This window comes from Coloeus monedula, assembly GCF_965178545.1.
Source record: "Coloeus monedula genome assembly, chromosome: 4".
Classification (NCBI taxonomy): domain Eukaryota; kingdom Metazoa; phylum Chordata; class Aves; order Passeriformes; family Corvidae; genus Coloeus; species Coloeus monedula.
Genome location: NC_138784.1, coordinates 32,835,229 through 32,862,929, shown reverse-complemented (window position 1 = coordinate 32,862,929; position 27,701 = coordinate 32,835,229). Strand labels below are relative to the sequence as shown.

The 27,701-nt window shown below is 36.5% G+C and overlaps 1 protein-coding gene across 1 annotated transcript in view; it reads right to left on the bottom strand.

Annotated features, from left to right (window-relative positions):
• Positions 1–18,939: 18,939 nt before the first annotated feature.
• The window catches only part of DCN (decorin), a 37,436-nt gene continuing 28,674 nt past the window's right edge, over positions 18,940–27,701 (bottom strand). The window contains exons 5-8 of the mRNA XM_082280859.1: positions 27,521–27,634; positions 26,231–26,324; positions 21,539–21,677; positions 18,940–20,453 (exon numbers count right to left, since the gene is read on the bottom strand). Coding sequence (XP_082136985.1) covers positions 20,259–20,453; positions 21,539–21,677; positions 26,231–26,324; positions 27,521–27,634 — 542 coding nt within the window. The 3' untranslated portion in view covers positions 18,940–20,258. The remainder of the gene's footprint in view (positions 20,454–21,538; positions 21,678–26,230; positions 26,325–27,520; positions 27,635–27,701) is intronic.

Here is a 27,701-nt window from a genome sequence, read left to right as displayed (position 1 = left end):
CTTTCTAATGTGTCTTGTTCCTGTATGGTGAAAGGGAATAGACAAGATATTACTTTAATTTTTTATCTCTTTCAGCAATATTTGAAATTTTACCACATAAGGATTATCATTAAAAAACCAATTAGGCTTCCTATTTAAAGTTTTTAGTTCAGAAAAAAAATATTAGGTTGTTAGTATTACATTGTTACTCCTATAAACTTACTGCCCATGTCTTGTATAACCTTCCTTTGTAATGCAAAATTGCTGGCCATTCTGCTGTTGTAAATAAAACTTTCTTTATATCTTTCTGCACTCATTCATTAAGTTACAAGAAAGATGATGAAGCACAAGGTTTTTAAACTTGCCACAGAAGTTTTCAGTTTTGCTGAAGGCCATGTTCAGAGGCAGTTCAGCCATTTAAATTCTATCAAGCGTTCCTAATGTGCTGAATTGTCTCATATCTAAACATGTGGCTATTTGACCTAAGTTAGAAAGAGACAGAGAAGTTAAAACTGAGGGTAATGTTCTGATGCATTGTGTGTTGTTAAGCTGTATGTAGCTTGAAACACCTTTTTCTCATGGATTATGTTCTGTAAAGCATGGTCTACTAAGGTTCATAGCCACCTAAAGAAAAAAAAACTAATAGAAATATAAAGCATATTATGTTTAACACGCCAAACGACCAGTATTACATATGTGTGCAGTGGATCTGAAATGACTGAATCTGACAGTGGATCTGAAATGACTGAATTTCACATAGTGAAAATCTTCTTGCAAATCCTCTATACAAGAAATGTGTTGGTTATATTGTATGCCCATTCTAAATCAATTGAGCAATAAAACACTGGCTTCACGTAGTTAGTCTTTCGGTTCACATACAGCAAAAGGACACCCCTAGGTGTCCTTGGGGTTATTTGTGATTCAGTATGACTGGTGTCACTTAACTTTTTAAGGCCATACCTTTCTCATCAGATACTCCACAGGATGTCAATTAATCTGTGAAGACTAGTATCTTGTTTAAACCTCTTACTGGCTAGATAGATGTTCTGCTGGAAAAGTAGGTCTACAGTCAATAAAGTCAGTAAGCTTATTTTGATTTTCACCAGTAAAAGACAAGGCTCCAAGTACTCAACTACTGTTCAGAGACTGAGAGGATTAAGAAAATCCTTAAAACCATTTTTTTTCTCAAGTAGTTTCAGAAAGAATGTGAAGCCCGTAAACAGACCACAAGACATTGATCTCAGATCTGGGCAATCTTCCAGCAGAGTAAGTTAGTCTTGCTATTGGAATTGTTACACAGAGGACTTAAAGTGCAGGGCCATAGCTACAAAGTTTTCCCTAATTCTGAATGTCTTTGCTTCTATTGATTGATAAAAGCCACATCACATTCTAGTGAGGTAACAATCTCATTTAAAGTACCTGTAGGCAGGGTCTATTTATCTCATTCAGTACAGCACAAAGGATTTTTAAAAAATGTTATTATACTACCTTCATTCAATAAACCACAAAGTCTCACTGCTAGATATTAAGCTGCTGTTCCCTGAAAAAGGCATCTGATTACATAGTGTCTCTATGGTGTTGGTCCTATCATATTTACCTAATTACAAACCCAAGGACAATTATTGAAATATTAGTTGTCAGTGTAATTTTCTTTGTCTGTCTTTCATTACTGCATGAGAACATGCAACATGAGCATGAGCTCAACCCTCAGTCCCCTGCTGGTGTGAATAAGTACATCTCGTCTGAAAGTAAAGACTGCAGTAACACAATTAATCTCAAAATCCGGTCCTACTTAGGTACTAAACATTAAAGAGAGGAAATCAAGTGCTTCTGTATTCAAAGTACAAAAAGAGTGTAATGAACTTCTTGGACTACACTCTTTGGCTTTAAAGTGGCATTTTTTTACACACGTCCTTAATTTTATAGTTTTAAAATAACATAGACATTTTAAATTCAAATTCTATTGTTCTTCTAGTTTCAAATTATATTTGTAATGCTAAGTTTCATTATTGATATAATAGTCTGACAATCCTTTAAATAGTGTACAAAGTCTAGCTGCACTGCAGAACCCTGAAAGTAATTAAAATGTTAGATAGGAAGTGTTTTGAATTAATTTATCGACAATGTTTTAGAATATATGTGACAGCTCTGTAGTTCGAGGGCATATAGGCATGCATGTGACATAAAATACCAAAGTAAATATCTGATGTATTTAACTTGTTTTATTCATACATTTCTCATTCAGGTATCTGAATGTTTCTCTGTCAGAAGTGTAAAAGGTTAATAGATCATGCTTGTTTGTCGCACTGAACTACATGAATACAAAAGATAAAATCAGAATATATTCTTAGACGTTTATCTTACAACATAAACATGCTTTAACTAATTGCCTATGCCTGTTCTAAGCAGTTGTGTTGCAAAATACCTGTGAAAATATTTGTGAAGTTACTCAGGCAACTTGCCAAAACATACTAAAGGTAAACTCTCGATTTTGGAAAAATGCTTGCTACATTAGAGTAGACATACTATTCAAACTATGTTTGACCTTGTCTATATTTCCTTAATTACAAAGTTATTGTGAAACAAAATAAATACAAAATTAACAGTCAATCAACCTTAATTCTGTAGCTAAACTTCTTATACAGTTTGAAGAAGATTATATTTTTAAAAGTTTCACTAGTATATTAAAAATGTGTTTTAAAATTAATTAGAAAATTTAAAATACCTACTGTTTCCCTCTCATTGTTTATGTGATTAATTATTTAAATATAAGGATACCTTGTCTTTTTGTAGAATGAAGCAAAATGATTTAACAAATGGGATTTACGGAGCTCTCACTAATACTATGAATGAAAAAGTAAACAGTGAGTACTCTTACAAGCTTCTTTGTACTGTATATCAAATCTTTTTTGGAAGTAGAACAAAACAGACTGTAAAAAATTGCAACACTGATGTACAAAATATGTGAAGTTGTTTTAAGGAAACTGAGAAAGCAAATCAACTAAGCAACTGTTGATTTGTGCTCAATTTACAAATTGGCAAACTTATCCTGTCATGTTTTCACGTTCCCATTGCAGCTACATTTAAACAGCTGAACATTACCGTTAAAACATGCAGCAGCACTTACCTTACTGCCTTGAAGCTGCTTTCCTTAATTCCCAGAGCAGATGCAATAAGAGACTGTATCAACCAATATATGCTCTAAACAGTGTCAGGAGGTAAAAGTCTGCCAGATCCTCTGTGTTACAAGAGGGAAAAAAAAGCCCTAGTCACGCTGTTCTCTGAAGCTGCTATGTCATCATGGTGATCTTGTGGTGTGGCATGTACAAAAATGCAGCTCTCTAATGAACTGCAGGTGGATACCATATTTCGTACAAGGACAACCCATCTGTTCCTCCTGTGGAATCAGAGAATGATATTTCACAAACCTGAGAAAGTTTAAGAGCCATAGGTTTATACAAGAATTTTTTTGTATTTTAGAGGGAAGCATGTTAGATTTTAAAACAAATTGCAAACAGGCTTTTGTTTTCCAACTTATTTTATACTGCTAGACATGAGCTAACACATAGCACTCAGACCTCAATGCTGCTGTTCTTCTTCAGCCAAGTGACTCATTCATTTTTCTGTCTTTTTCTTTAACTATCTTATGACCACAGTAAAATATCCTTAATAAAAACTTTAGCCTAAGGATCAGATTCAAATATTATCTTTGAATCATACCCTTTTCCACATTACATACTGAGTTCAAAGATTACATACTTGAGTTCAAAGATTCTTCTGCAAATCATTGGAATTGATTTGGTCTGGAGATTTTCTTTGGTGGTTGAATGTATGTTTGTTTAATAAAAACACAGGAATGGGTTTTCAGCAGTTTCTGTAAACTCACTTCATACATTTGTTCATTTTTGCATTTACAACTTTCTCCTCCTTTTCAGAGTCTGGAACTACTCAGCTTTATGTTGTCTGTTTCTTATTCCATGGATGTAGTTCAAGAATGCATCTTAAGGTTTGGATGAGATGTTACTTTCACCCAGCAATGTCGAAAAATAATGCATTAAGAAAGTAACTGTTTAAAGTGTATCTGAATGCTTCCATAAGAACCTTCCCTTATCTCTAAATGGAGGATATCTTCCTCTTAATGAGAGGTATCTTTTTTTCACAGATTTGGGTAGGGACAAATGTCAAATGTGCATCTAGAAAGCATGTAAAAGCCATTAAGCGTCTTGTGTGTTTAATTGCATTTGACTGTTACTCTTGGGGGTAGAAATTCAGGGATTTTGTCCATTTTCAACTTACTATCTTTATGAAAAGTCATGGTACAGAATGTGTCTGGGCTGGAGAACCCTAACAGTTTCCTGAAGAGGAGGCTGGATATGATCTTCTCCCAAAATCTGCTGCTGATGCCTGTCAGTTTCCACAGCAGTGAAGGTTACTGGGAGCGGGGAAAAGCCAGCGCCCTTCACTAAGAACAGGAAAGACACCAAACAATTCCAGACCTCTGTGCTTCTGCAATGCCCCAATTAGCAAACAAATGTCCTCAACACAGAGTGCCATGTACCAGTGCAGCCCACAGGGAGTGAATGTTATGCTTTTGGATGTTCTGAGATCATGCCTGTCTCCGTGGTGTGGGAGAGCCATTCACACACTGGGAAACATGTTGGTGACAGATCATAACTACATTACTAGTTACTTGAATGGTGCCAAGATGAATGTGAAGCAGTGGGATTACAGTAGTGAATTAATCTAAGTGAGAAACTGCATGGTATCAGAAATGTAGAAGTGGACAAAGCTGCTGTTGTTCTGCGTGTGAACAAATGGAGACCAGATGGAGTTTCTTATGCACAGAATGATATTTATCTGAAAACTACTTCATTAACTTTAGTTGACTAAGGAAACCTAAACTGTGACTTGACTACAAATGTAGCAACAAGCAGGAGCACTCAGCAAGAGCTCAGTTGGAATAAAAAAGTATATTTCATACAGAAAGAGATAACCTTTAAAGTAATACCAAGGTTTGCTCTGTGGAAGAACATATATCAAGGTGAGGAATGGAGCATAACTTTTGTAAAGAGAATTTTAAAAATTGTGGAAAAGACACTAATCATGCTTTCTCTATGGATATTTTTTTTTTAAGGACAAGCCCAATATTATGATAAATTAATACATATTTTGAACTCTCAGTAGCAGGTTTAGTTTTGCATTTGCAGTACAAATAGAATTGTACACTGGCTGCAAGTACAGGATAATCCAGGCTTAGTATATTTTTGGCACAGCTGTATTTATGAACCAGTTTTTCTGTACATCCAGTATACACCCTTTTTCTCATTCTGATAACAGAAATACAAAACATGCATATCTTTATAATTTACAAATCTTATTAAGCAAACTGATGATATTTTGCAATTAACATATGGTAAAAGCTTGGGTCACATAAAGTTCAGCTCAGACTTGTTCATTCATATAGTTCCTGTCTTACTGACTGTTTTAAATTAGCTATGGAAATTGCACAGTCAAGATGAAGTATCGCATGCCTTCCAAAGTTAAGATATAAACCAATAGATTTTCCTCCCTTTTTAATAGGATTTTTACCATCTATCTACTCTGTTATTTAATACTGTTCCTTTGGCATCATTTTTATGCTTTTCCCAATCTTACTGTTCTGACTCATGAAGCTCTCACCTCATAAGCCTCTGTTTGGGAGAGCAGGTAGGTGCTACAGCCCAGCAAATGAAGGTATTGTTGCTTCTGCATCAAAGGGTGGGAGTGTGGTTGGGTGATTTCTTTTTTTCTGGCCCTATTTTGTGTTCTGTGTAGGGATTCTTTTGGTAGTTTCAGAAGATTTGGTAGATTCAGAAGTCATGAAACAGCATGTGAATGAAGTCTAGCTAATTTCCAAGGAATACACAAAATAATATGTAAATTCATCTATGTCATCTAAGTTGTAAACTGGTTATGAGTATACTTCACACTGATGATGTCAGCACATATTAAGAATTCACCTTTACAACTACTGTGCTCCAGTTTTTCTTCAAAATTTATCTTCTTTTTGTACTTTACTTATTAATTTTTCTTTGGGAAATATAATCAAAACTTATTGTAATCTAATTTTCTTTTTCTTGTAATACATGAATAGAAACACTTCTTTTATGTGATCCAAAGTTCCTTTTTTTTTTTTAATTCATATTTTCCTGCCTGAAGATGGCCAAGTCTAATAGGTTGTAATGAAAGAATCTGAAAGCAGAACTCACAGCAAGAGTATCAATTTGCAGTGGCTGAGATCCAGCCTTCAAATATTGTCGAGTTACAGTGTCACTATTTTGTTTCTACACTCATCAGTGATACCCTCTCTGCTTTTTCTCTCTTGTAAAACTGCCTTCTCTATAGCTTCTATGCACTTCTGCATAAATGGAAGTTCCTCCCAAGCTATTTGCTTTTAATACCCTTTTTCCAAAAAGACTCAAGTTACGGAAACCTAATAGATATTACCTAAACCAACTGCTGCTTTGTTTTCATCTTAAACCTGCGCACACATCTGGTACACAGAACCAAGAGATTTGGGTGCCCAGGATCAGGTGTAGGGTATTTGTGTCGTGGGAACATACAGCCCCAGAAAAATCCCTTGTTGAACTATTCACATTGCTACGTAAAATCAGTAGTGAGGTTTTTCCTCTGATCACTCAGAATTTAAATTAAATATTACTCTCAAGATGAAATGAAGGTTAGCTCATTTTATTTGGCTACCTGCAGCAGGGGTTAAGAAACCTCCATTAAGGGAAAAGGTTGTTCCATGGACGACCTGCAGCGAGCCACTTAATTATAAAGAGGTGACATAGTGTTTATACATGATGTTTTCTATGTCTCTAAATAGTAAATATACAGCCTGTTAGCCTATATATAGTGAATAAACAAAAATATTATGTTGGCTCAAATCACCAGGAACAATTAGTTAAGTATTTTTGTAAAATTCTGCAGCATTTTGAAGATATTACTGAAGGTTGACTCATATTTAACAAGTTCCACTAAAAACAATTCAGTTCCAGATTCTGGAGGCTGTAGGTGTTTATTTTTTCATCTGAAAACTTCCATTCCTCCTAATTGAAATTTTATTTTTTCAGCCTCTACACTGGGTTTACATGTTAAATGGAAAGTGTTAGAGCACATATTATAAGCATTACAAAATTTGTGGTGATCCAAATCCTTCTTTTCCTTTCTCCTAAAAAGGAAATACCAGCTTTGGGAACTTACAAAAATGGTAATAGTGTTACAACCTATTAGCAGACCACAACAGATATTTTAGTTGAGCATGAATCTTTGTTTTTGCCCTTCCGAAAGACTGCTCACTGTTTTGTTTCAAACTTGACAGTGTCTATATTTTAGCACTGTTATCCTCCTCTCCATTGCTTTTCAGACTGTTTTTTATTTGATTCAGATGGTCAACAGCAAAATTCCTTTGATTTGATTCAAAACTTGATCAAAGTTTTTTTATGATAGGGGCTAAACATGAAGGCAAGGGTCTGTTTTTAAACCAGACTCCTTAATATATACTGTACATTTTGTCATAGCATTTAAAATCTTCTGATCCACGTATAAAAGAAAGTTAAGTGCCCCTGGAGCCTGAGACAAATCAAATGATTCCCAGTGTAAAGAATCCAAGAGTATCTCAAGGAGCTGTTGAATTCGTGGGAGAGTTGTGGTTGCAGGTGAAAATTATAGCAGCATCTCTGTATTGTAAACAGTACAGATAATTTATGGAAAAGGAAGAGTTGGACTTGACAAACTTTGTTAGTTCACTGCCTATTGTTTGTATATCATACTAAACACCTTTCCATAATCTAAGCATTATCAATGTCTGTCTGCATTCAGATCACTGCAGTTTAAGGCCAGAAGTCTGCTGTGTAACCAGAATACAGCATTTGGCCTTCTTCTAGTTTATGTAACGCTGGACTTAAACAGATCCACTAAGTGATAAATTGTCTTTGCCAGGAAGCTGGGACAGTTTGGGAGCCACTTAATGTGCAGCTTTTAAAAATACTGTCCATTGTCATTTCTAAAATGAAGCACCTTGGACAAATCTACTGCAACTGCAGAAGATGCTTTGCCAAGTTTAAAACCTCATGAGCAAGTAAAGCTTACTAGATAATATCTATTATATCATTGTCTACCTATTAGTAACTATTTTGATGTTAGTTGTCACTTAGTTCATTACCAACTGAATGCTGCATGAGATTTTGTTTTCCCTAGGACTGGTGGCAGGTTAATAGCCTTGAGGTAGAGCTCTTAAAGTCCATGAACAGTAACACCGCATCGGTGGTCTGGTATTCCCAGGCTCATAAAAATGGACAGTAAAGGGACCAAAGAACTCTTACATGTCTTCCTGAGATGTTTAAGTACAAGCTATTATGACAACCAAATCTAAGAGTATTTATCACTTGCAAATATTTTTGTTTGCTTTTTTTTTCCTTTAGAAAGAACATGGTATAATAAAAATACATCACTCCGAAAAAAACAAATCTACTTCTCTCTAATTGCAGAGAAACAATGATTATTTTTGTTCATATTCCATTGCTAACCATTGTCTTGTGTTTCTTTAGGTGTGCTTCTATAACTTTACTAGAATTAATTTTCCTCATCAAAAACTCCATCTTCTTCCTACTATCTTCAGCCATGCTATCTGTCACTGTCACTGATATATTCAGTGAAACTCTTATTTTTTCCTAATTACTAATATGTACAGGGACACTATTACATATACTTAATCTTTCTTTTTTCTTCATGTCTCACAATTTTTTCCCCCCTCTAATTACATTTTTTCAACTGAAACCAAGCAAGTTATGGCTGAAACTGGTCTTTTTTGGGTATTAAATCAAGAAGCAAGAGGTATTTGAGGACACACTCTTAAATTCTGTTAAAGTATAGGTATTCTTATTTTTCTTACCATTTTTTCCTCTCAGAAAAGTTTGTTCATCCTTTTCCTGTTTGGAGACATTGAGCTCGTCTGAAAGACTGGCTGGAAATATGGTTTTGGCCAAATTAAATGGTCAGCTTTGGCAACCACAGATTCCAATCCAGTGATTTAATTATTTTTTGTAAGGAGATCCAGAGTGGATTAACCTCATGTTGTACGAAACACCTTTTGTCTTAGGAATTGTGCAGTGTTGAGGAACTCTACTAATGCTTTACTCCAGGCTGCAAGGCACTGCTAACAGCATCTCACAATATCATATTTCCCATTAGAAAAGCTATTTGTTTTTTAAGTTACTCCACCTTATATCTCACTAAGATTGCCTGAACTTCTCTGGGAGATGCAGACTTTGTTATAAATGGTCTCAGGTATGTGATGTGCCTCACATTTTGATCCTGAGAGACAGCAAACCCGGGCATTTACATGTGTGACAGGAGTCCAGGCACTCCTCATGGTCAGTGGGAATGTAATAAACAGTTGTGGAGCCTGGGGAGTGATTCAGTTCCCCAACGCAGACACCATAACAGTATTCTGTTACCTAAAGGTAGGTATCTAGTATTATTTGAGAGGCTCTCAGGTGTCCAGCTCATCTTTACAGATTATGAGACAACTTTAACACTTGTGCCTTTTTCAAATGGTAGCTGATGGCAAAGCAAAGAACTCCACAGCGCTTGATAGCAAGGCATCTGCAATTAAGCAATTGCCGGCTGTCGAGGGGTTTCAGTCAGGTGATGAAAAAACATCTGACTGTTCTCTGACAGGCCCTGGGCTGTACAGCACAGCCAAGGGGGTCTGGCTACTGTGACTCAGGATTCTGAGGAGATCTGTCCTGTCCTGAAGTAGTAGCAGGAGGCCAGGCACATATAAGCAACCCAAAATGACATTAGACACTTATCGTTTGGAACCTAAATTGTGCCCATGGAGCTCTATTCCAGGAAATAATCAGTCTCCTAAGTAATATCCTCACTTTCTGTAAACTGCCTGACTAGTATTTTCTCCAACAATTTTCTCTGCAGTCTTCTCTTAACTGAGTACTCAGCAGAACATGTGCAACAAAATGTCACAGAAATATAGCCAAGCAAAATGAGATGTACAAGTCTGGAAATAGTCATGATCTATTAACCCACAGGTATTTTCCATTTTCTTACCACCTCTAAAAATCACAATAGTAAAACAACGAAAATAAGCAGTCCTCTGAAAGGTCAAATAAAAACTTAGAAGACAGTTCTCTGTTTCCATTAGACCATCACCTGAGGCCTTGCTGAACAGTTTTCTTTTTCTTTAGTCAAGCAAAGCTATTCATATATAACAGTATAAGTTATATACATTGGAAAGGAGAGAAACTATTCAAGACATTCTGTGTCACAGGTGTCCATAAACTTATTTTGAATGGACACAAATGTGTTTAAGGTCTAAGCTGGTCTCCATCCAAGTCAAGAACGGCCCAGCTGCACTAACTTTTCCATCATCCTGCAGTGTTTTAAGGAGAATACAGCATTTCCCAATTAAACTTGTTCACCTCCCATAGATTTCAGACCTCTGTCTACTTCGCCTAAATCTTTTTTCTTCACGTTATATTTTTTTGGACTTCAGCAAGCACCTAGCAATTGTATTTGGATAATTCTGTATCTATATATTTGTACAAAGGTGTGTCTGTTTGTTAAATGGCAAACTGAATTGGATCAAAAACTGAAGTCAACATCCAGCCCTTTAGCTTCCCAGTAGGCCTTTTAATGCTTTCATAACATTTTAATTTTTTTTTTATATATGAATACATTATGCTCTATAACAGAACAGCATTTTGAAAGATGCTGCATCTTTTTGGAATAACAATAGAAAGCTAACTCAGAGAGAATGTCTTCCCTTCTCTCTTAGCAATGGCTTTTGGATTGTGGGTATGGAAAGTAAAGCACTGCAAACAGATACAGTAACTCTTCCAAAGTCTCAGTCAGATCAGAACCCCATATTATCAGCTGTTCAAAGATATAAAAACCACAGAGATACACTTTACCGTGAAGGATTGCAGAAAGCATTACAACTGACAGAGAAAAAAAAGTAAGGAAAGCACTCAGATAACAGGCAGATTAACAGCACTTTCAACATTTGGATAGATAAATACAAAATATTGATGTCCCAAAAAAATTCATTGTATTAAAGTAAATCAATGACTTCTCTCCCCTTTAGGCTTTACCTACACTGGTAAATCACATAATGTCCCAGACACTGGCAAGTTATTCTTCACAGCATTAGGATATTAGAATGGGTTTTTGCATGATTCTAGTCTGAACTGAACAATTCCTAACCAGGCTTTGGGACTTATCACTCCCACCAGAGAGCTTAAATGAAGCCACCGTGTTTCATAAGGCAAGAAAACCTTACAACAGAGATGGGGCTAAGCTGTGCTCCAGGCATGGAAAATGGCATGATTTCACTTAATAACACAAACGTATCTTTAGACTCTGGGGTATAACCTAAGCCATCAATAAGAAAGTAGACATTCAAGTCCTAAGGTTTCTGACATGTCCCGATCTGCAATTTGAATTTTATCAAATTATAATTTCATAGTTCCACCATTTTCTCAAAAATTATATGTGTTTGCATGTGTGTGGTTATATTCATACTGATATATTGATATATTTTGCTTTACACTAAGGTTTTGAAGAAGATACATGGACTATTTTTAATTTTCAAAGGAGAAACAAGATCTGATTCCAAGATTTAGCAGAGTAATAATATTTAAGTAGAAAAGCTGGTTTCACATAGAACTACTGACACAAACTTAGCTACAGCAATAACAGTGAGCAACACTATAGTTTAGGTCATTTTCTTGGCCCATAGAAAACTTCTAGATAGATACAGATGATAACAACTTGCCAGTTGTGGTGTAGCAAACCCATTGCTCCTATTCAATCTCATGAAAATAGAAAGAGACCTAGGATCACATATTTGTAATAACTTTACTCATAAAGGGAAGGGTTTTACACTGTGTTTTAGCAGTTAAATCTTTGCCTTTATTATGGACCTTATAGCACAGCCATAATTGAATAACCCTGAGACCCATCAGATATGTGTTATCTCCGAATGGTTACTTTTCCAGGAAGCCCATATCAGGCTCATTCTTTCAAGCAAGTAGGGAATAAATATGCAAGTGATAGCCCACAACATTTTGATTCAAAACTTGGTGAAGAGAAGAAAGCTTTACCAATTAGCAGGAAATCCCTCTTCTGAAAGCCACCACTGATGACTTGTCACACACTCACAATAAAACATTCTTAGAAATGTGCCTTCCAAGGCCTTGGAAAACAGGGTTTGGATTCCTAACTAACTCAGGTGATGTTGAAGATTTTACTCCAGCCTCATCCACATTCTCCAGCCACACTTCCCCTACCCATTGTCCAGCAGCTGTATTCAAGCTGAATCCTGGTCCTAGCTCTGTTGTAGGTGTGCTGTGCCTAGTTTTGTACCTGGCATTATATTATTGACTTGATATCCAAGCTGGACCTTAAACCTGCCTTCTCACTGGACTTCAGTTGCCGAATGGTTGGCCCACCGCAGTTCCAGTCATCCAAACAAACTGTGTGCTGTGGGACTGTCACCTCGCTCCTGAGGCTGCTGCCCTGCCTTGTGTAACTGCTGGCTCCCAGCCTGCCTCCCCTTGCACAGCTGCTCTCCTGCTGAACCTCAGCTGTAAGCTCAGGGAAAGAACAAGGAATTGAGCTTGAATATAGCTCCTGGACAATGAGGGGAAGAAGTCTAGGTGGACAGAGGCTCTAGAAGAGATGATCGATCATGGCAGCAAGAGCCTACTGGTGTACTCAGGGCCCTGATATTGCATTTGGAATCACAGAATGGTTTGGTTTGGAAAGGACCTTTAAGGATCATCTAGTCCAACCTCCCTGCAATAAGCAGGGACACCTTCCATGAGGCCAGTTTGCACAAAGCCCAATCCTCCCTGGCCTTGAACATTGCCAATGATGAAACATCCACAGCTTCTCTGAGCAGCCTGTTCCAGTGTCTCACCAGCCTTAATTTAAAAAATATCTTCCCTGTATCCAACCTAATTCTACCATCTTTCAGCTTAAAACTATTGCACCTTATCCTGTCGCTGGTAAAAAGTCTCTGTCTTTCTTATCATCCTTCTCTATATAGTGAAAGGCTGCAATAATATCTCCCCTTAGCCTTTTTTTCCCCGGAACAATTCCAATTCTCTCAGCAGGTCTTTGAAGGAGAGGTGTCCCAGCCCTCTGATCCTACTTGTGGCTCTCCTCTAGTCCCTCTCTATCAGCTCTTTCCTGTGCTGGGGTCCCCAGCACTTCATGCATAACTGCAGGTGAGGTGTTCAGGAAAGCGAAGCAGAGTCCCCTCCCTGGACGTGATGGCCACATTACTTTTGATGTACCCCAGGATATGTTTTACTTTCTAGGCTGCAAGTACACATTGCTGGTTCATACCCAATTTTTCATCTACCAGTATCCCAAAATCCTTCTCTGCAGGGCTGATCTCAGTCTATTCATCACCCAGTCTGTACCGGGATTACTTCAATCCTCAGGAGGTTCACATGTGTTCATGTACTACTTCACATGCTCTCATACCAGCCCAGAAGCTGTCCATGAGGTAATCAAGGGGCTAGGAAGCACTTTTGTCTCATCTTCCTCACTTGAAATGTGAGGGAGGGTAGATCCAGGCTGGAGGCATCCTCAGCTTCCTCCTCTGTAGGACAGAGCTTTGGTAAATGGGACACGTCTTTTTCTCTTCCTGTTAATGCTATTTATTTCTCAGCTCTGCGGAATAATCTAAAATCCTTGTGCTGTTGCATTTTTTTCATAGTATGAGACCATTTCCTCTGTCTAAGATGTAGGGAACATGACAATCCTGTGTGTCAGAATTCTAGCAAGGAAGTTCAAAGGGAATATTACCACTTCATTGTAATTTAGTCCTTTGACAGCTGTAAAGAGACAATCTATTTAAGTTTTTCCATAACAATCCAATTATCTGTATCTGTTAAAGAGAAATTCTCACCATCTTCTCTATCTCTCTGTAATCTACAAATGCAGAGGCTCCCTGTACACAAAAAAAAAAAAAGGTTGGTAAGTCTTTAAAGAATTTGGTGCTGAAAATGAGCAGTAAAGGGTAGAAAGTTAAATATAGTCAAAAGGCTAATCTTTTTGTTTCATTTTCATGATGGCATGATGGAATGTTAAGTCACTCGAGGTTTAGGATCTCTCAATCACTCTCTGTTAGCTAGCACTTCAAAAACAGTGCTTTGTTTCAAGAATTCATTGCAATGTATCCATGTTTTCCTTCCATGTAAGAATGATGTGTATGGACAAACCTCTGAAGGTTTATTCTCAGAAGGGAATAAGCCTTTTGAAGCATTTCAATTGTCTAGAGTTTCTAGCATAGGCAAGAAGTAGTTAGAATTATTCTGTCTTTCATCTCAAGATTATTTTATACATCTTTAAATTTATTTTCTTTTTTTTCTGCACTCTGGAATTTGGTTTATTCTTTACAAGCTTTTGATTCCTGCAAAGATTCAATACCTTGAAATTAAAAGATTAAAGGATTCAGCATCAGAATGCTATGTGATTAGGTTTAATTGGTTCTGAGTTTTTCCTGTTGAAAGGGCTTTGTAACATGCCCTTAGTAGCAGACACATGGTCCTTATTTTCCATGCCTTTGTATAAGGATTTGAACACTTTCAAAAATTACTCTGTAGAGAAGGGCTAGCCTAAGTTATCTCAGTTAAAGTCTTCATCTGGAAACAATAATGTAACTTGTATAAAACTGTAGTTTCAAATATAGCAACAAAATCCTTAAGGCTTTTTTATTCAATTATAATATATACTCTAACATAATAGTTGAAAATGAATAAAAGGTGTAAGTAGGATTTATCATAAAATATGTATTTCAATGCTGTTGAGACAATAACATAAAGAGTTGGAAAAATTTTGCTTGATTTCATGTTAAAGATGAACATAGAAGGTTTTGTAAATTGTAATCTTTTATACAGAATCACATTTGGAAGGAACCTCTGGAGATCATCCCGTCCAACTCCCCTGCCAAGGCAACTTAGAGCAGGTTGCACAGGAACTCGTGCAACTCATGTTGAGATGAAACTTCTGCTGGTTTAATTTATGGCCATTGCTCTTTGTTCTGTCACTGGGCACCACCAAAAAGAGTCTGGCACCACCCTCTTGGCACCCACCTTTAAGGTATTTATATGCATTAGTGAGACCCCCTCTCAGTCTTCTCTTCTACAGACAAATAGGCCCAGCTCCCTCGGTCTCTCCTTATAAGAGAGATGCTCCAGTCTCTTAATCACCTTTGTGCCCCACCACTGGACCCTCTCCAGTAGCTCCTTTTCTTTCTTGTCCTGAGGAGCCCAGAACTGGACACAGCACTAGGACTGGCCTCACTAGAGGGTGGAGGGGCAGAATCACCTCCCTCAACCTGCTGGCCACACTCTTCTCGATGCATCCCAGAGTACCATTGGCCCTCCTGGCCACAAGGGCACTGCTGGCTCATGGTCAGCTTCATCCTCCAGGACTGCCAGGTCCCTTTTTGCAGAGCTGCTCACTAGGGGGTGAGCCCCCTACCTGTGCTGGTACTTGGGGTTATTCCTCCCCAGGTGCAGGACCCTACACCTGCTCTTGTTGAACTTCACTACGTTTCTCTTCTCAACTCCAGTCTATCAAAGTCCCATTGAATGGCAGCACAGCCTTCAGCTGTATCAGCTAACACCCCTCCTCCCCAGTTTTGTATCATCAGCAAAATTTCTGAGGGTACATTCTATCTCTTCATCCAGGGAATATCCAGAATAAAGCATTACATATTTTACTCTCCATTCCACCAACAGCTAGGAGCAACACAACCTATCGATTAATATTTGTGCATCTAAACAAAATATCATGCCGTTTATAACTAGAAATCATCATTTTCAAGTATTCACCTTCTCTCCTTCTGGGTGTGAGCCAAAGGCAATACCTGGGATAGAATTATACATATATATGCATGCATATATATACATATTTAGAACAATACAATTTCTCACAGTTTTGTCCATTCTTTCTCCCACAGATTTAAGTCCAATTCAAGCAGGCAGTAACAGAGCATTAACATTCTTCTGGTCTGCTGACTTAAAACACCCACATAGAGGTAATCTCCAAAGCTTTCAAGCAGCATAATGTACACATTGAGTAAGGAAACTGGCTGACAAAGCAGTTTTGAAGAAACCACATCTTTATATCTCAGAAAGGAAAGTGTGCAGTTTAACAGGCAGGGTAAACAGCCTTCTGTAGTGCCTGTATCCAGACTGATCCTCTCACGCACTTATGGCACACTAACAGCCCTGAACTTCCAGAGCAGGAAGCAGGGCAGGAGGCCAAAGGCTGGTTTGTGTCACTTAAAATGTAGCCATTGATGAGTCTAGCTGTTTGAGTGTTTGTTTTGAGTGTAATCCAAACAGCTAAACAGTTTTTGTGCCTTTTCAGGATATCCGCAGAAACTGTGTTATTTTGCAGATGGAGCTGCTGGAGCATTGTTAAGTTAAAGTTTTATGCTAAAAATTATCAACTACTTTTAATTTCACAATTTCATGTTGAAGATGAGGCAGTTAATATTGAACATCTATCTGACAGCCCATGTTTGCCCTTCAGTGCTCTGCAACTTTTCACTAATATGACTCTTTAATTTATTTTCCTCTTTATTGAATGAAGTACTTTCAGCTAAATTAGGGCAACTCTTTTGAAAAAATCCCAAAAAACACAAATGTAGGCCAGTCTCTGAAGCAAAACTAACTTCAGAGCAATGTGTGCATATAGACAGAATGAGCAAAAACCCATCCTTGTTCAAAGCAAGCATATTTGATCTTAGGTGTACAAAAAGACTATTGATTTCACAGCTCTGAACCTCTGGCTTAATAAAAATAGAAAACCAAAACAGCAGAGTATGTGAATTTGGGTACCCTCTTCTCATAAAGCCTCATAAACCTTTTTCCTTCTGGTTTTCTCTAGTTAACAGTAACTTTGTTACTGTCCCTCAGTGACACTAGATGGCACTTCAGAGTAGTGGTGGGATCAGAAAGCCTGTAATCATTTTTAGTTATTTTGCATATGATATTAGAGATGCATTAAGTAAATGCTTGCTTTGAACAAACACAATTTGTCAGCTTTCTCCTATTTTTTACATATGACTGTGAGGTAGAAAATGCTATCTGCTTTCAAAAATAGCTAACATAAGCAAAAATAGTTTGTAACAGAGTGGTTCACTAGCAGCGCAAAAAAAACCCTAAAAAAAACCCCAAAACAAAACAAAAATAAAAACCCAAAAAAACCCCAAACCAAATTATGGGCCAAAGAGCTGTTGCCAGACCTTGTGTTTAGAGGATTTTAGGAGCAGTTTCTGGAGGCAACTGAAAAAATGTATGGTCCTGGAAATGAGAGCAACATACTGATGCCAAGGATTTAAGAGCTGATCCTTTCCTGGAAATGAAATTAGGCTTAGTGTCATTTATACATCAGCAATTGAGTATATGATAACTGTCCATAACCTGGTGCACTTTAGGAGAAACCAGACTAAAAGATGTCCACACCCTTGCTGGAAGTAAGGGATATGATGCTTTAGGCTGCACCAGGAAACAAGGGTATTATTCTTTATGTGTTTGAGTCCAACAGTTGTGACCATTTACTGTCTTCATACTTTACAAAGAGATTGGGGATGCTCCGTTGGGCCCAAAGCCTTTCTGCCTTAGTTCTCTTATTTCTTTCCACCCAATTGTTTATGGATTTTTTGTGTTTGGTTTTTTTTTCTTTCTTTTTTTTTCTTTCCCCGTTTTGTTTTTAAGTGGAAGAGCCATCTGTTTTGTATTTCTATGAAAAGTAGTTTTAAAATTAGTGGGCTTCCTGCTGCTTTGAAGTCTCTGCAGATGCTGTGTATGGATAGAATCCTATCAGTCAAACATCACTGGTGTGGCTGCACAATTTATGGAAAACCAACAGTGTGTTTACCTTTCAAATTTGTCATGATCTTGCTTAGGTCTCTTGTTACAGGATTTGCTCATTCTGCTTCATTGAGCAAGTCTGGGAATCAGGAAAGTCCTGCTATCTTTGCAGCCCTTGGTTGTTAGCAGGGAATATATTTTACGAGGAATAACTTGTGCTTTAGCAGCAAACAGCAAGCTTGAGAGGGGACATATCATGAGTACTACACGGGAGGACCAAACTCAGGTATTTTCTTCTGGACTTAAAGTTTGTTCTAATTTCAAAGAAAAGTCTTAGTATGTGATATTTTAAAACTATGGATGGAGAAATGGAAAGCTTGTGCATATGTTTATATGGTGCTTTATGTAATTATTATTTGTTGTGTGAATCTCTTTCTGTAACCATGTACATACAAACCCTGTGGAGTTTTTCAAGCTAAGACAATGCCTTTGTTCTTGCTTGAAGTGCCAGTGCTTAGCTTTCTGCATGAAGTCTCTGTCTGTACAATAGCTGATATCCAACCAAGAACCAAAAGGAAAAAAACATAACTGCTGATTTTCTGGAGGGTTTTCCCTCCAGTGACAGAAAGGTATCATATACTGTTTGTTTTATTTAAAAATAACACTCTGAAAATGTGAAACCCAGAAGAAAAACAGATGGAAAGCAGAGAAATCATTGGCTACTGTGTGAAGAAGACATCTCAGAACAGTGCAAGCATGTTTTTTCTGTGTAATGGCTATAGTGAGTCATAATTTTTTCCAAATATTTACTACTGAATAAATGACAGCTATAAAAAGACTGTATTTGTTTGCTCAAAAAAAAAAAAAAACCAAACCAAAACAAAAAACCTATGAAAGTTAGGCATGAAAAAGTTCCTTGAGGCAAAAGAATTTCACACAACTCATTCTGTCTTTAGCTATCATCATGCCAAAGATGTTCAATTTTCAAGACTTAATTAAAGTTCTGACACACTATGTTATGCTATCAAAACAAAAGAAGAAAGACAAACACTTTGGAGTTTGCCTGTATTACATTATTCTTTAATATAAATGACATATAAGTTTTACAAATTAGAGAGATCGACCTTGGAGTATTAAGAGTCTGCAGAAGATTCTTTTCAGGTGATGTTTCTATTGAGTATATGCTTAGCTTTGAAGATTGACAGTAGAAATTTGCAGCCTACCTTTGATGTGCTTGCTACCCACCAGTATGGGTTGAAGAATCCCAATTTACAGAGGGCTCCAAATCACTCTAAATAGATACTTCTACAAATGATGCCCCAGCAATGTCCCTAATTGCAGTTATTTCACTTCATATATTTCTAGACTTACGATTTTGCTTATAGTCTAAATTCCACAAATTCATCAGATGGAGGAGCCTGCATATCTCTACTTCACAATTAATTCCTTTTTATAAAAACCAAAAACAGTAAAGGATGATGACAAATGTACAATGCAGAACAAGTGAACAGTGAACTGCTATGGTTTTTTGTTTAGATAAATACATGGAATGATAACAATTACTAAACCCTTATACCATACTCTACAAGGCAGTAAAGTAATAAAAACTGCTCTTGTGGCTAAGGTGAGAAGGATTTGCACTAGAGAAATTTAGTCATCGAGCTCCAGATACAGATTACACATTTTTTACTGCAGACTACTCAATATTTTCTTCATTAGGATGATGTCAGGCTAATTCTGAATAGCATTGCTCTAGAAGAATGGCAAACTTTAAAGAACTATGTGTACAATATGAATTTATTTTATTTTTCCAAAAATAATGACATTAGCAACAACTTTATTTGCCTCTGCTAAATAGATACATTCAGAATTTTCTTAGAGTTATAGTGGATATTTTTAAACCTCCAGGGCTTGAAATAAATTTAAAGGAGGTAATTCTTACCTTCTCAAGTCTCAAGATGATTTGAGAGTTTTTTTTCCCTCTACTGTTTTTCTCTGTGTGTGGCTATAAAAATAACCTCAATCATTATCTTTTTTTTTTTTTTTTATATATCATAACTTGACAAATATTTACTCCGAATTTCATATACAGTGGAATCTGAGAACCTGTAGCATTCAGCAAACTGAAAAATGCCACAGAAAGCATGCTGGAAAAGAACGCTGAAATAAGTCAGTTTAAAGCACAGTTGGCAATTCTTTTTGATGGTATGCTCGCTCTTGTACATCTGTAATGTCTCATTTATTCTACATCAATGGATCACCTCCACTTTAAAGTGAAGTTTCTGGCATTTGGCATTAATTGTTAACAACGACTTTTTGAACAGGCCTATAACAACAGATACTTTATCTGGAACACAACCGAACCCCATCTTTAGACATCTATTTGTAATTTCCGATCTGTACTGCAGAGCGTTCATGGATACACCGGAAAGCAGAGGGCTGGATTTCCCAGTACTGCACGGGGTTGCTGAAGAGGCTCACGCCGGAATAGCTGGCCTTTTTGGTGTTGTAGCCAAGAGGGCAAAAGTCGTTGATACCAATGGAAGCAATCTTGTTGTTATGAAGATAGACCACCTGGAAAGCATAGAAGTACTGAAGTGAGAAATAGAGCTACCATGGCAAATAAGATAAAAGATTTCATATTAAATGCTCTGTACGTGTTTTTTGCAATATTATACAAATATATCTTCTTCCCAAACGAATCCTTGACTCTGTTTAGCTTTGAAACACCTAGCGTACACCCAATTGGAATAATTTCTACAGAAAGTGCAGAAACTGTGCAAGGCAATCAAATAATGTTACTGGCAGCTGGCCATACTGTAGCCAAAAGAGGAGCCAAAGATGTGAAATTATTAATACAGCGCTGTGGCTCAGAAGCAAGTGCTGTACACAGAGAATGTATTTGATGGTGATTGGTTTCTCTCCAGCTCTAATACCTTCATTCTCGTTGAGTGCAACTGTACAGAATTTAGAGCCAAAGTAACCACTAATGATGATTTAAAGTAGCTGATGTATATTATTTTGCTCCAGATTCACCATTTCTGAAGAATTTTTCCAAGCTACATGCAAGGGGTAATTTACATTTGGTAGTCTTTATTCTTTGGGAGCTTTCTTTCCTGTAAAATATTAGTCTGAGTGAAGACAGACTTAGCTTGTTCCCAAAAGGCAATATTTCTAGATATCTCTGGTCACAAGGACCTCAGAAATACTGGTGATGTGAGATGACTGTTTTGTCTATTTGCCCTCCTGATGGCATTGTTTTGTGATGTAACAAAGGAAAGGTTTTTGGGAAAGGCTGCAATATGTCCCTGAGTAGAACTGAAAAAAATAAAATCAACAGAAGAAATGTTCTCAGAATGTATTTTTTGAGTAAAGAGGAAACCAAAGTACACAAATAATCCCATATTTGTTGTGGCCCCTCAGACACGAAGAGACAATGAATGTACACCTCCAGGTCTATACACCTCCATAACCATTTCCACAAAAAAATCAGAATAAGAGTCTTGTTGTATGCAACATTTCCTTGATAATTCAAGAGTTTATGGAACTGCATCAAGTTACAAATACTATGCACATTTCTGCTCAAGACTGAATAAACACACATCTATCATTAGGAATCTTTCAACTATTGCTCTCTGAGACAGTATGATAAACTTTACCTGTATATATTTGTGTTCACCCAGTCCACTGGGTACTCTGACAAGTTCATTGTTGTTCAAATGGAGCTCTCTCAGATGAGGTACATTGTTAAGAGAGCCATTCTCAACTGAAGAAATACTGTTGAAACTGAGACCCAGTCTGAAAAAGTAAAAAAAAAAAAAAAAAAATTAAACTTGCCCACATAACTATCTTTCTTGGGTTGATTCCTTCTCTACACTGCTGTTGCAGAACAGACCAGGCTAATTTTAAGAATTATGTGTGCGCTAGGTAGAGCTAGGTTAAATAAAAAAAATTAAATAAGCTTGACATATTGTGAATATTCATAGCTATCATTATAGCATTCAACTTGTGCTTATGATACTGCATTTGATGAGCTGTACGACTAGTCCTGGGGTAAATACATACTGTGCACCTCCATAGGCACCAGCCTTTCTTTAGAAGCTGAAACACTGAATAAGTGATACTTGTAACTTTAGGAGCACTGTCTGTAACTTTTTTTGTCAAATTGCACAACCCATGTTCCCAGAACTGTTAACCTTAAAACTTCACTGCATCCTTCTAAGATAGTTAAGTAGTTAGAGCCATGTTACCTACTGGAAACAGGAGCTCAGACATTATGATCCCTTTAGCAGGACATCAAAGTGGGACTTACACATTTCTCCAATCCATATTTTTCATCACAAAATCATCCTTTCTGCTTTACACATCCACATACTAGGTTTATAGCACAGTTTATGTTCCATTTGGATGATCTGTTTCTATCTATTTCTGTGCTAATAGTATTTTGGTTTGCAATTACCAAACAGCACAAATTTTTCAAGAGACTCCCATAAATTGCAATACTCTGTGTTGTAGTAAAGAAATCAGTGACAATACTTCAGGAGTTGTCATCATCAGGAGTCTTGTAATTTGAGAAAATTATTTCTATAAAGGCTAAACCTAGGTCATCTATTTTGCTCTATCTTTTTTTCTTTAAGCAATCTTTTTTTTAATATTGAGGGGGAAAATGCTCTGAGATTTATTAATAGCTTAATCAATAAGAGAATTTAATATAGGTAATAAGAAATCTCATGTTAAAATAATTTGCTATGGAGGAGTACTTTTAAAGAGAGCCTTCCTCACAGTTATTTAATAACCTGTAATTCTTTGTGGCCTGTAGCAGTTTCAGAAGTCAGGATCTGAACCTAGAATAAAATCACAGAACTGAAAATTCTTGTTCTATCTTTATGGCAGAGAAGTTTCCTAATATTAACTAATATTACATATAATGCAAATAGTCTTATCATACTCATTTAAACATGGCAATGTTTTCAAACTATTAAACAACGAAGGAGAGTTTAATGAAATCTCCCAGTTACATCAATAGGAATTTATTTCACTCAGAAATCAATTCACAGTATCCCATCCCCTTGCTAGAATTTGGTAATTAAGAATTTTCAGATGAAAATTATTAGAATGAACTTTCTTTTGAATAGAGTATACCTAATTTTAGGAAAGCTTGGGGGATTGGATTTTACAGAGAAATTCAGTCTGAAGTTCTGCAGAATGCTTACAGAGGACTTCAGTGGTGGGTATTCATAGTGGATGTCTTTGAAAGGATTGGGAAAAACCCATCATGTTTTGTCAGAGGGCTATAAATTCTTGTTTGACACGTATCTAAATATGTGTTCACTACACATGCAGGTCTACAAGCAGATGTGTCACACCTGGGAGACCAGTATTAAAAAAACCTCAGTTCTGACTCTCATATTAGTCTGTTGAAGAAAAAGTAATCCCTTTCCATAGTCTTTTAGGGAAAGAATTAAATTATAGGAGTGTGTAGTGAAGTGGACCTAAATCCCAGGAGGAGTGAAATTATATATAATTACATCTCCTCTAAATGTCTTACAAAAAACTCTCAGTCACTTGGGGCTATGCTTACAGATGAAGTAAGTCAATATTATTGTGTAAAACAGAGGGTAATTAAGAGTGTTGGGAAAGAATACGGTCTTCATCATCCTTCCCATAGGAAAAAAAAGGGAAGAATTTGAAAAATCATTTTTGCTTCATACATTGATATATTACTTCCTTTTATATTCATGAATGAGTAACATTTTTCCTGTGTTTCAGTAGATCTAGCCCCAGTGTTCTAAATCATTGAAGAGCATAATCAAAAACATATCTCAAAATTGAAGAAATTCTCAAATACTTTTTCGCCTTTTTTCTCCAACATCCCTGCTGGACCATTTCCACCATTTTTTTTGAAAAAAACTTCGTGATGCTCAATATCGTTATTATTATTATGGGCTTAGAATCAAAGAACCATTAAGGTTGGAAAAACCTCTAAGGTCACTGAGTCCAGATGTTAATGCGGCCCCACCATGTTCACCACTAAACCATATCCACAGGTGCCACATCCACATGACTTTTGAACACTTCCAGGGTTGGTGATTCCACCACTTCCCTGGGCAGCCTGTTGAAGTGCTGGACTAGACTTTCAACGAAGAAATTTTTCCTAATATCTAGTCTAAAGCTCCCTTTGCTTGGTTCAAATTCCACTGTATGGAGCTAGACTATTTCAGTAAGCTTTAATAGGATATAGACATTAGTAATATCAGATGTGTAATGTGAATATCTTCTTGGAGCTCATTCCTGTGTGTAATCAGCAAAGTCTTTGTTGGGTTTACTTTCATAAGATTATTGGTTTTTCACTGAAGCAGTCTATGAAGAGTTTTGAAAGACTTAAGAGTGATTTTACAAGGAAAACAACCAAATAAAAAGGACAAATATTGTACATCTACTAGAATGCAGGAAAACTCAAAAGAAAATGAGCAATAGACCTACACCAAGCTCTTGCATGAAACATTTTACAATTTAAAATACCTTAACACACTCAGAAAAATTACCTGTTTCTCAAAGTTTAACTGTGCTTTAGGGCAGCAATTAGACTGTTGAACTTGAGTGGACATGAACAAGGTTGTCTGACCCTGTCCTAATATCTCTGAAAACTTCAGTGTGTAAATAAAAACTGGGGTTTGGTATGCTGGGCTGGAATTCTTCCATAGCTCCCTCTTTCCCTCCCCTGTGTGTTTTGTTTTGGACAGTGTCCTCCTTGTTCACCAAGCTGTGTTCTGCCTTACCTCTCACCTTTGCAAAAGAGGATCTCTGACTATGCTGAGGTTACCTGCTTAAGCACAGGGCAGCGAGTGGTTTAAAACTTGGTGCCTGCTCTGAGCAGCTCCACATTTCCACATCATGGTCAACAGAGTATCTTGTTGCTCCATACAGTACAGCCACAATAGAAGCAGCCCAAGTTTAGATATTTTTAGGAGTCCATTAGCACTTGCTGTTTAAAACTTTATGTCTTAAGGCAGACTTCCAACAGTGTTGTCCATGTGATGCTGCCTGTAGTGTTTTCCAAGAGTGAATGTGAAAACATAAAAACTGTGTCATCTGCAGGACAGCTCACACACCCCACAACCCCCACATCCAGTAATGTAAATTACTCTCTACCTGAGCAGTTATCATCTTGTTTTGGTTTTGAAAGTTTTCTTCATAATTTCTCTGACGAGTGTTAAATTCTATACTAAGCCTCTGTTACAAAAAATAACTGCTTCATAGTCCTCTAACCCCTGATTATAGTATTTTTATTTTTTCATCAAAATCTAAGACAAACTTGTTTTTGAGTCTGTGATCTAATATGAACGTAAAACATAAGATGAAATGTCTTAATTTATAAGCCCTGGAAAGCTGTTCTAAACTTTATATCTTGAAATTTTCAGATCCAAAATATGTGTTGTGTTACTATATACTTCACTTCATTGAATTGCTGTCCAAGCTACTATAAATACTAGTAAACTTAACTCCTGCTGCTCAGTAATCTTTCTCCGATTTCTGTTTTCTGCCTTCATTATGACAAGAGAATGATTGAGATGAAAATTCATTAATTAGATTCAGTAATCTGATTAACAGTCTTGATTATCAGTCATTTTGTTCCATTAAATTATTTCCATAGTAAAATTTAAAGTCCTAAATTATCAAAATAATTTGTAGTAAAGGCCCATTTTACTATGCTACATGTTTTTTGATGTGAATGAATTCCCAAATCATTCTGTATAACTGCTTTTTGGGAATTGTTATTTTATTTTCCTACAGTTAGAGAAACATATTCAACAATATAGTCACAGATTAGCAGAGTAAAGTCACTCTGAAAGTGTCAATTTTTCAACTAAATTTTATGATTTTTTTTCTTAATCATGTTCCTGGACTCATTGCAGTCTTGCCTTTTTTGAGAAACAAAGGAACCACTGTTGAAAGAAGTTGTGGTTCCCATGTGCTTTTTCCTCAGTTTCTAGACAAACTGCATGAGCAATGCTGTGTCCAAAGATAGACATACAATGAAAGAAACATGCATAATTTAAAAAAAATCTAATTATTCTCTCTTTTTTTTTTTTTTTTGGTAAAGCAAATAAACAGTTGTCCTGAGCATATAGCACTCAATTGAAAGCAAACAAAAAGTTTTGTCAGGAAGACAAGAGAAGTGTTTGTTGTCTTCAATCAGTACACAAATCCTTAGAAGCCTTTTCTGCTAAGTTATGACTATTTCAATGATTCGAATACTAATGAAGCCCAGACTGATGTTTTCTAATTGTGTGTGTGGTGATTGCAATTTCAACTAATATTTTATGTGAAAAGAAGAAATTAATTCTTACTTTGCTAAGTTGGTGAGTCCAGAGAGACCTTCAGCATCAACTTTGCTGATTTTGTTGCCATCAAGGTGGAGTTCAGTAAGGGATGGAGGAAGGCCTGAAAGAGAGAATACCATCAAATTACTTTTGATTAAACTGGATTATTTTCTTTTCAAAAAATACTTGTATTATACCAAGGGTTTTTTACAATTGACAAAAGATTTTTTCTAAACACGCCCATGAACAATTCAGTAAATGGAATAAAGAACTTTCACAATCAGGGAAACTGAAAACAGCTAGTAGCAATTTATTTAGTGTGAAATAAGACCAAGCTCTTATAGTCATTATAAAACAGTTAACTCTTGAAAAATACCTAAATTAAATTCTTCTCAGTTATTACTTCTAGCCTTCATGATAATGTAAATAGCACATATTGTAGGAGAAAGAACTTTCATTTTATTCAGACTACCCACATACATAAATGTACAAACACCTGGCACCTAGATATTTAACAAGTAACAGCGGTAGAAGATGCAATTGTAAGTATGAGGCAAAATAATTCTAATGTTATTTTAGCTAGAGTCCATAATAGTTTACAAATTCTGTTTATCAGGGAAAAAAAAGAGGAAACATATTTTACCTATCCAAGGTGCCTTAAAGGAACATCCAAAACAGGAAATATGGGAAGGAAAAAAAGTGATAACCAATATTATCTTTCAAAAAGTTTTCAGCCATTTCAAAACAATCTGTTGGCTGAAGTATGAATAAATTGAATATAATTTCCTCTGTAACAGAATCATTCCTGTTTGTTTGCTTTGTTTTTAATAAATTACAATGAAGTTGTTCTTATTTTGTAGGAATTTGCAATTAAATACTTTACTATTGAAAACTAGCAAAGGTTTCTGTTTTGTTAGAGGGACAGTATTTTTGGCTTCAAACCCACAGACTCGTCGAGAGCTGATTTTATGCTTGTACAACTTCAGTTAATTCCACACAAATTTACAGTTTTGTAATGTTGATCAGGCTCAATAACCAGGCTTGGAGGCTGAAAATGTTCCTCCATTTTATATTTCAGCCATGAGACAAGAAAAGAAAAATAACATAAAATGACATTTTACAGTGCACCTCTCATGAACCCTCTCGTAATCAAATGCCAAAATTTTCCAAACTAATTAAGGTCATCTGATCTAAAAATAGATAGTCTAAGGACTAGGACTAAGTCAAAAATCTTCCATAATATGTTTTTTCCCAACTGACTAAAAGTTTTCAAATTATACCTGTGCAAATCTCTGAAATAGTAATTGAATTTCTTACCTTTTGGGATGCTTGTAATGTTGGTGTCTGCAATACGGATGTAGGAGAGCCTCTTCATCCCCTGGAAAGCTCCATTTTCAATGCCTGAGCTCTTGATTGGATTGGTGCCTAGTTCTGTCAACAAAACATGACTGTGAGCTGTGCTGCAGTGTAGGTACCTGTATTCTTCAGGTCAAAGCTA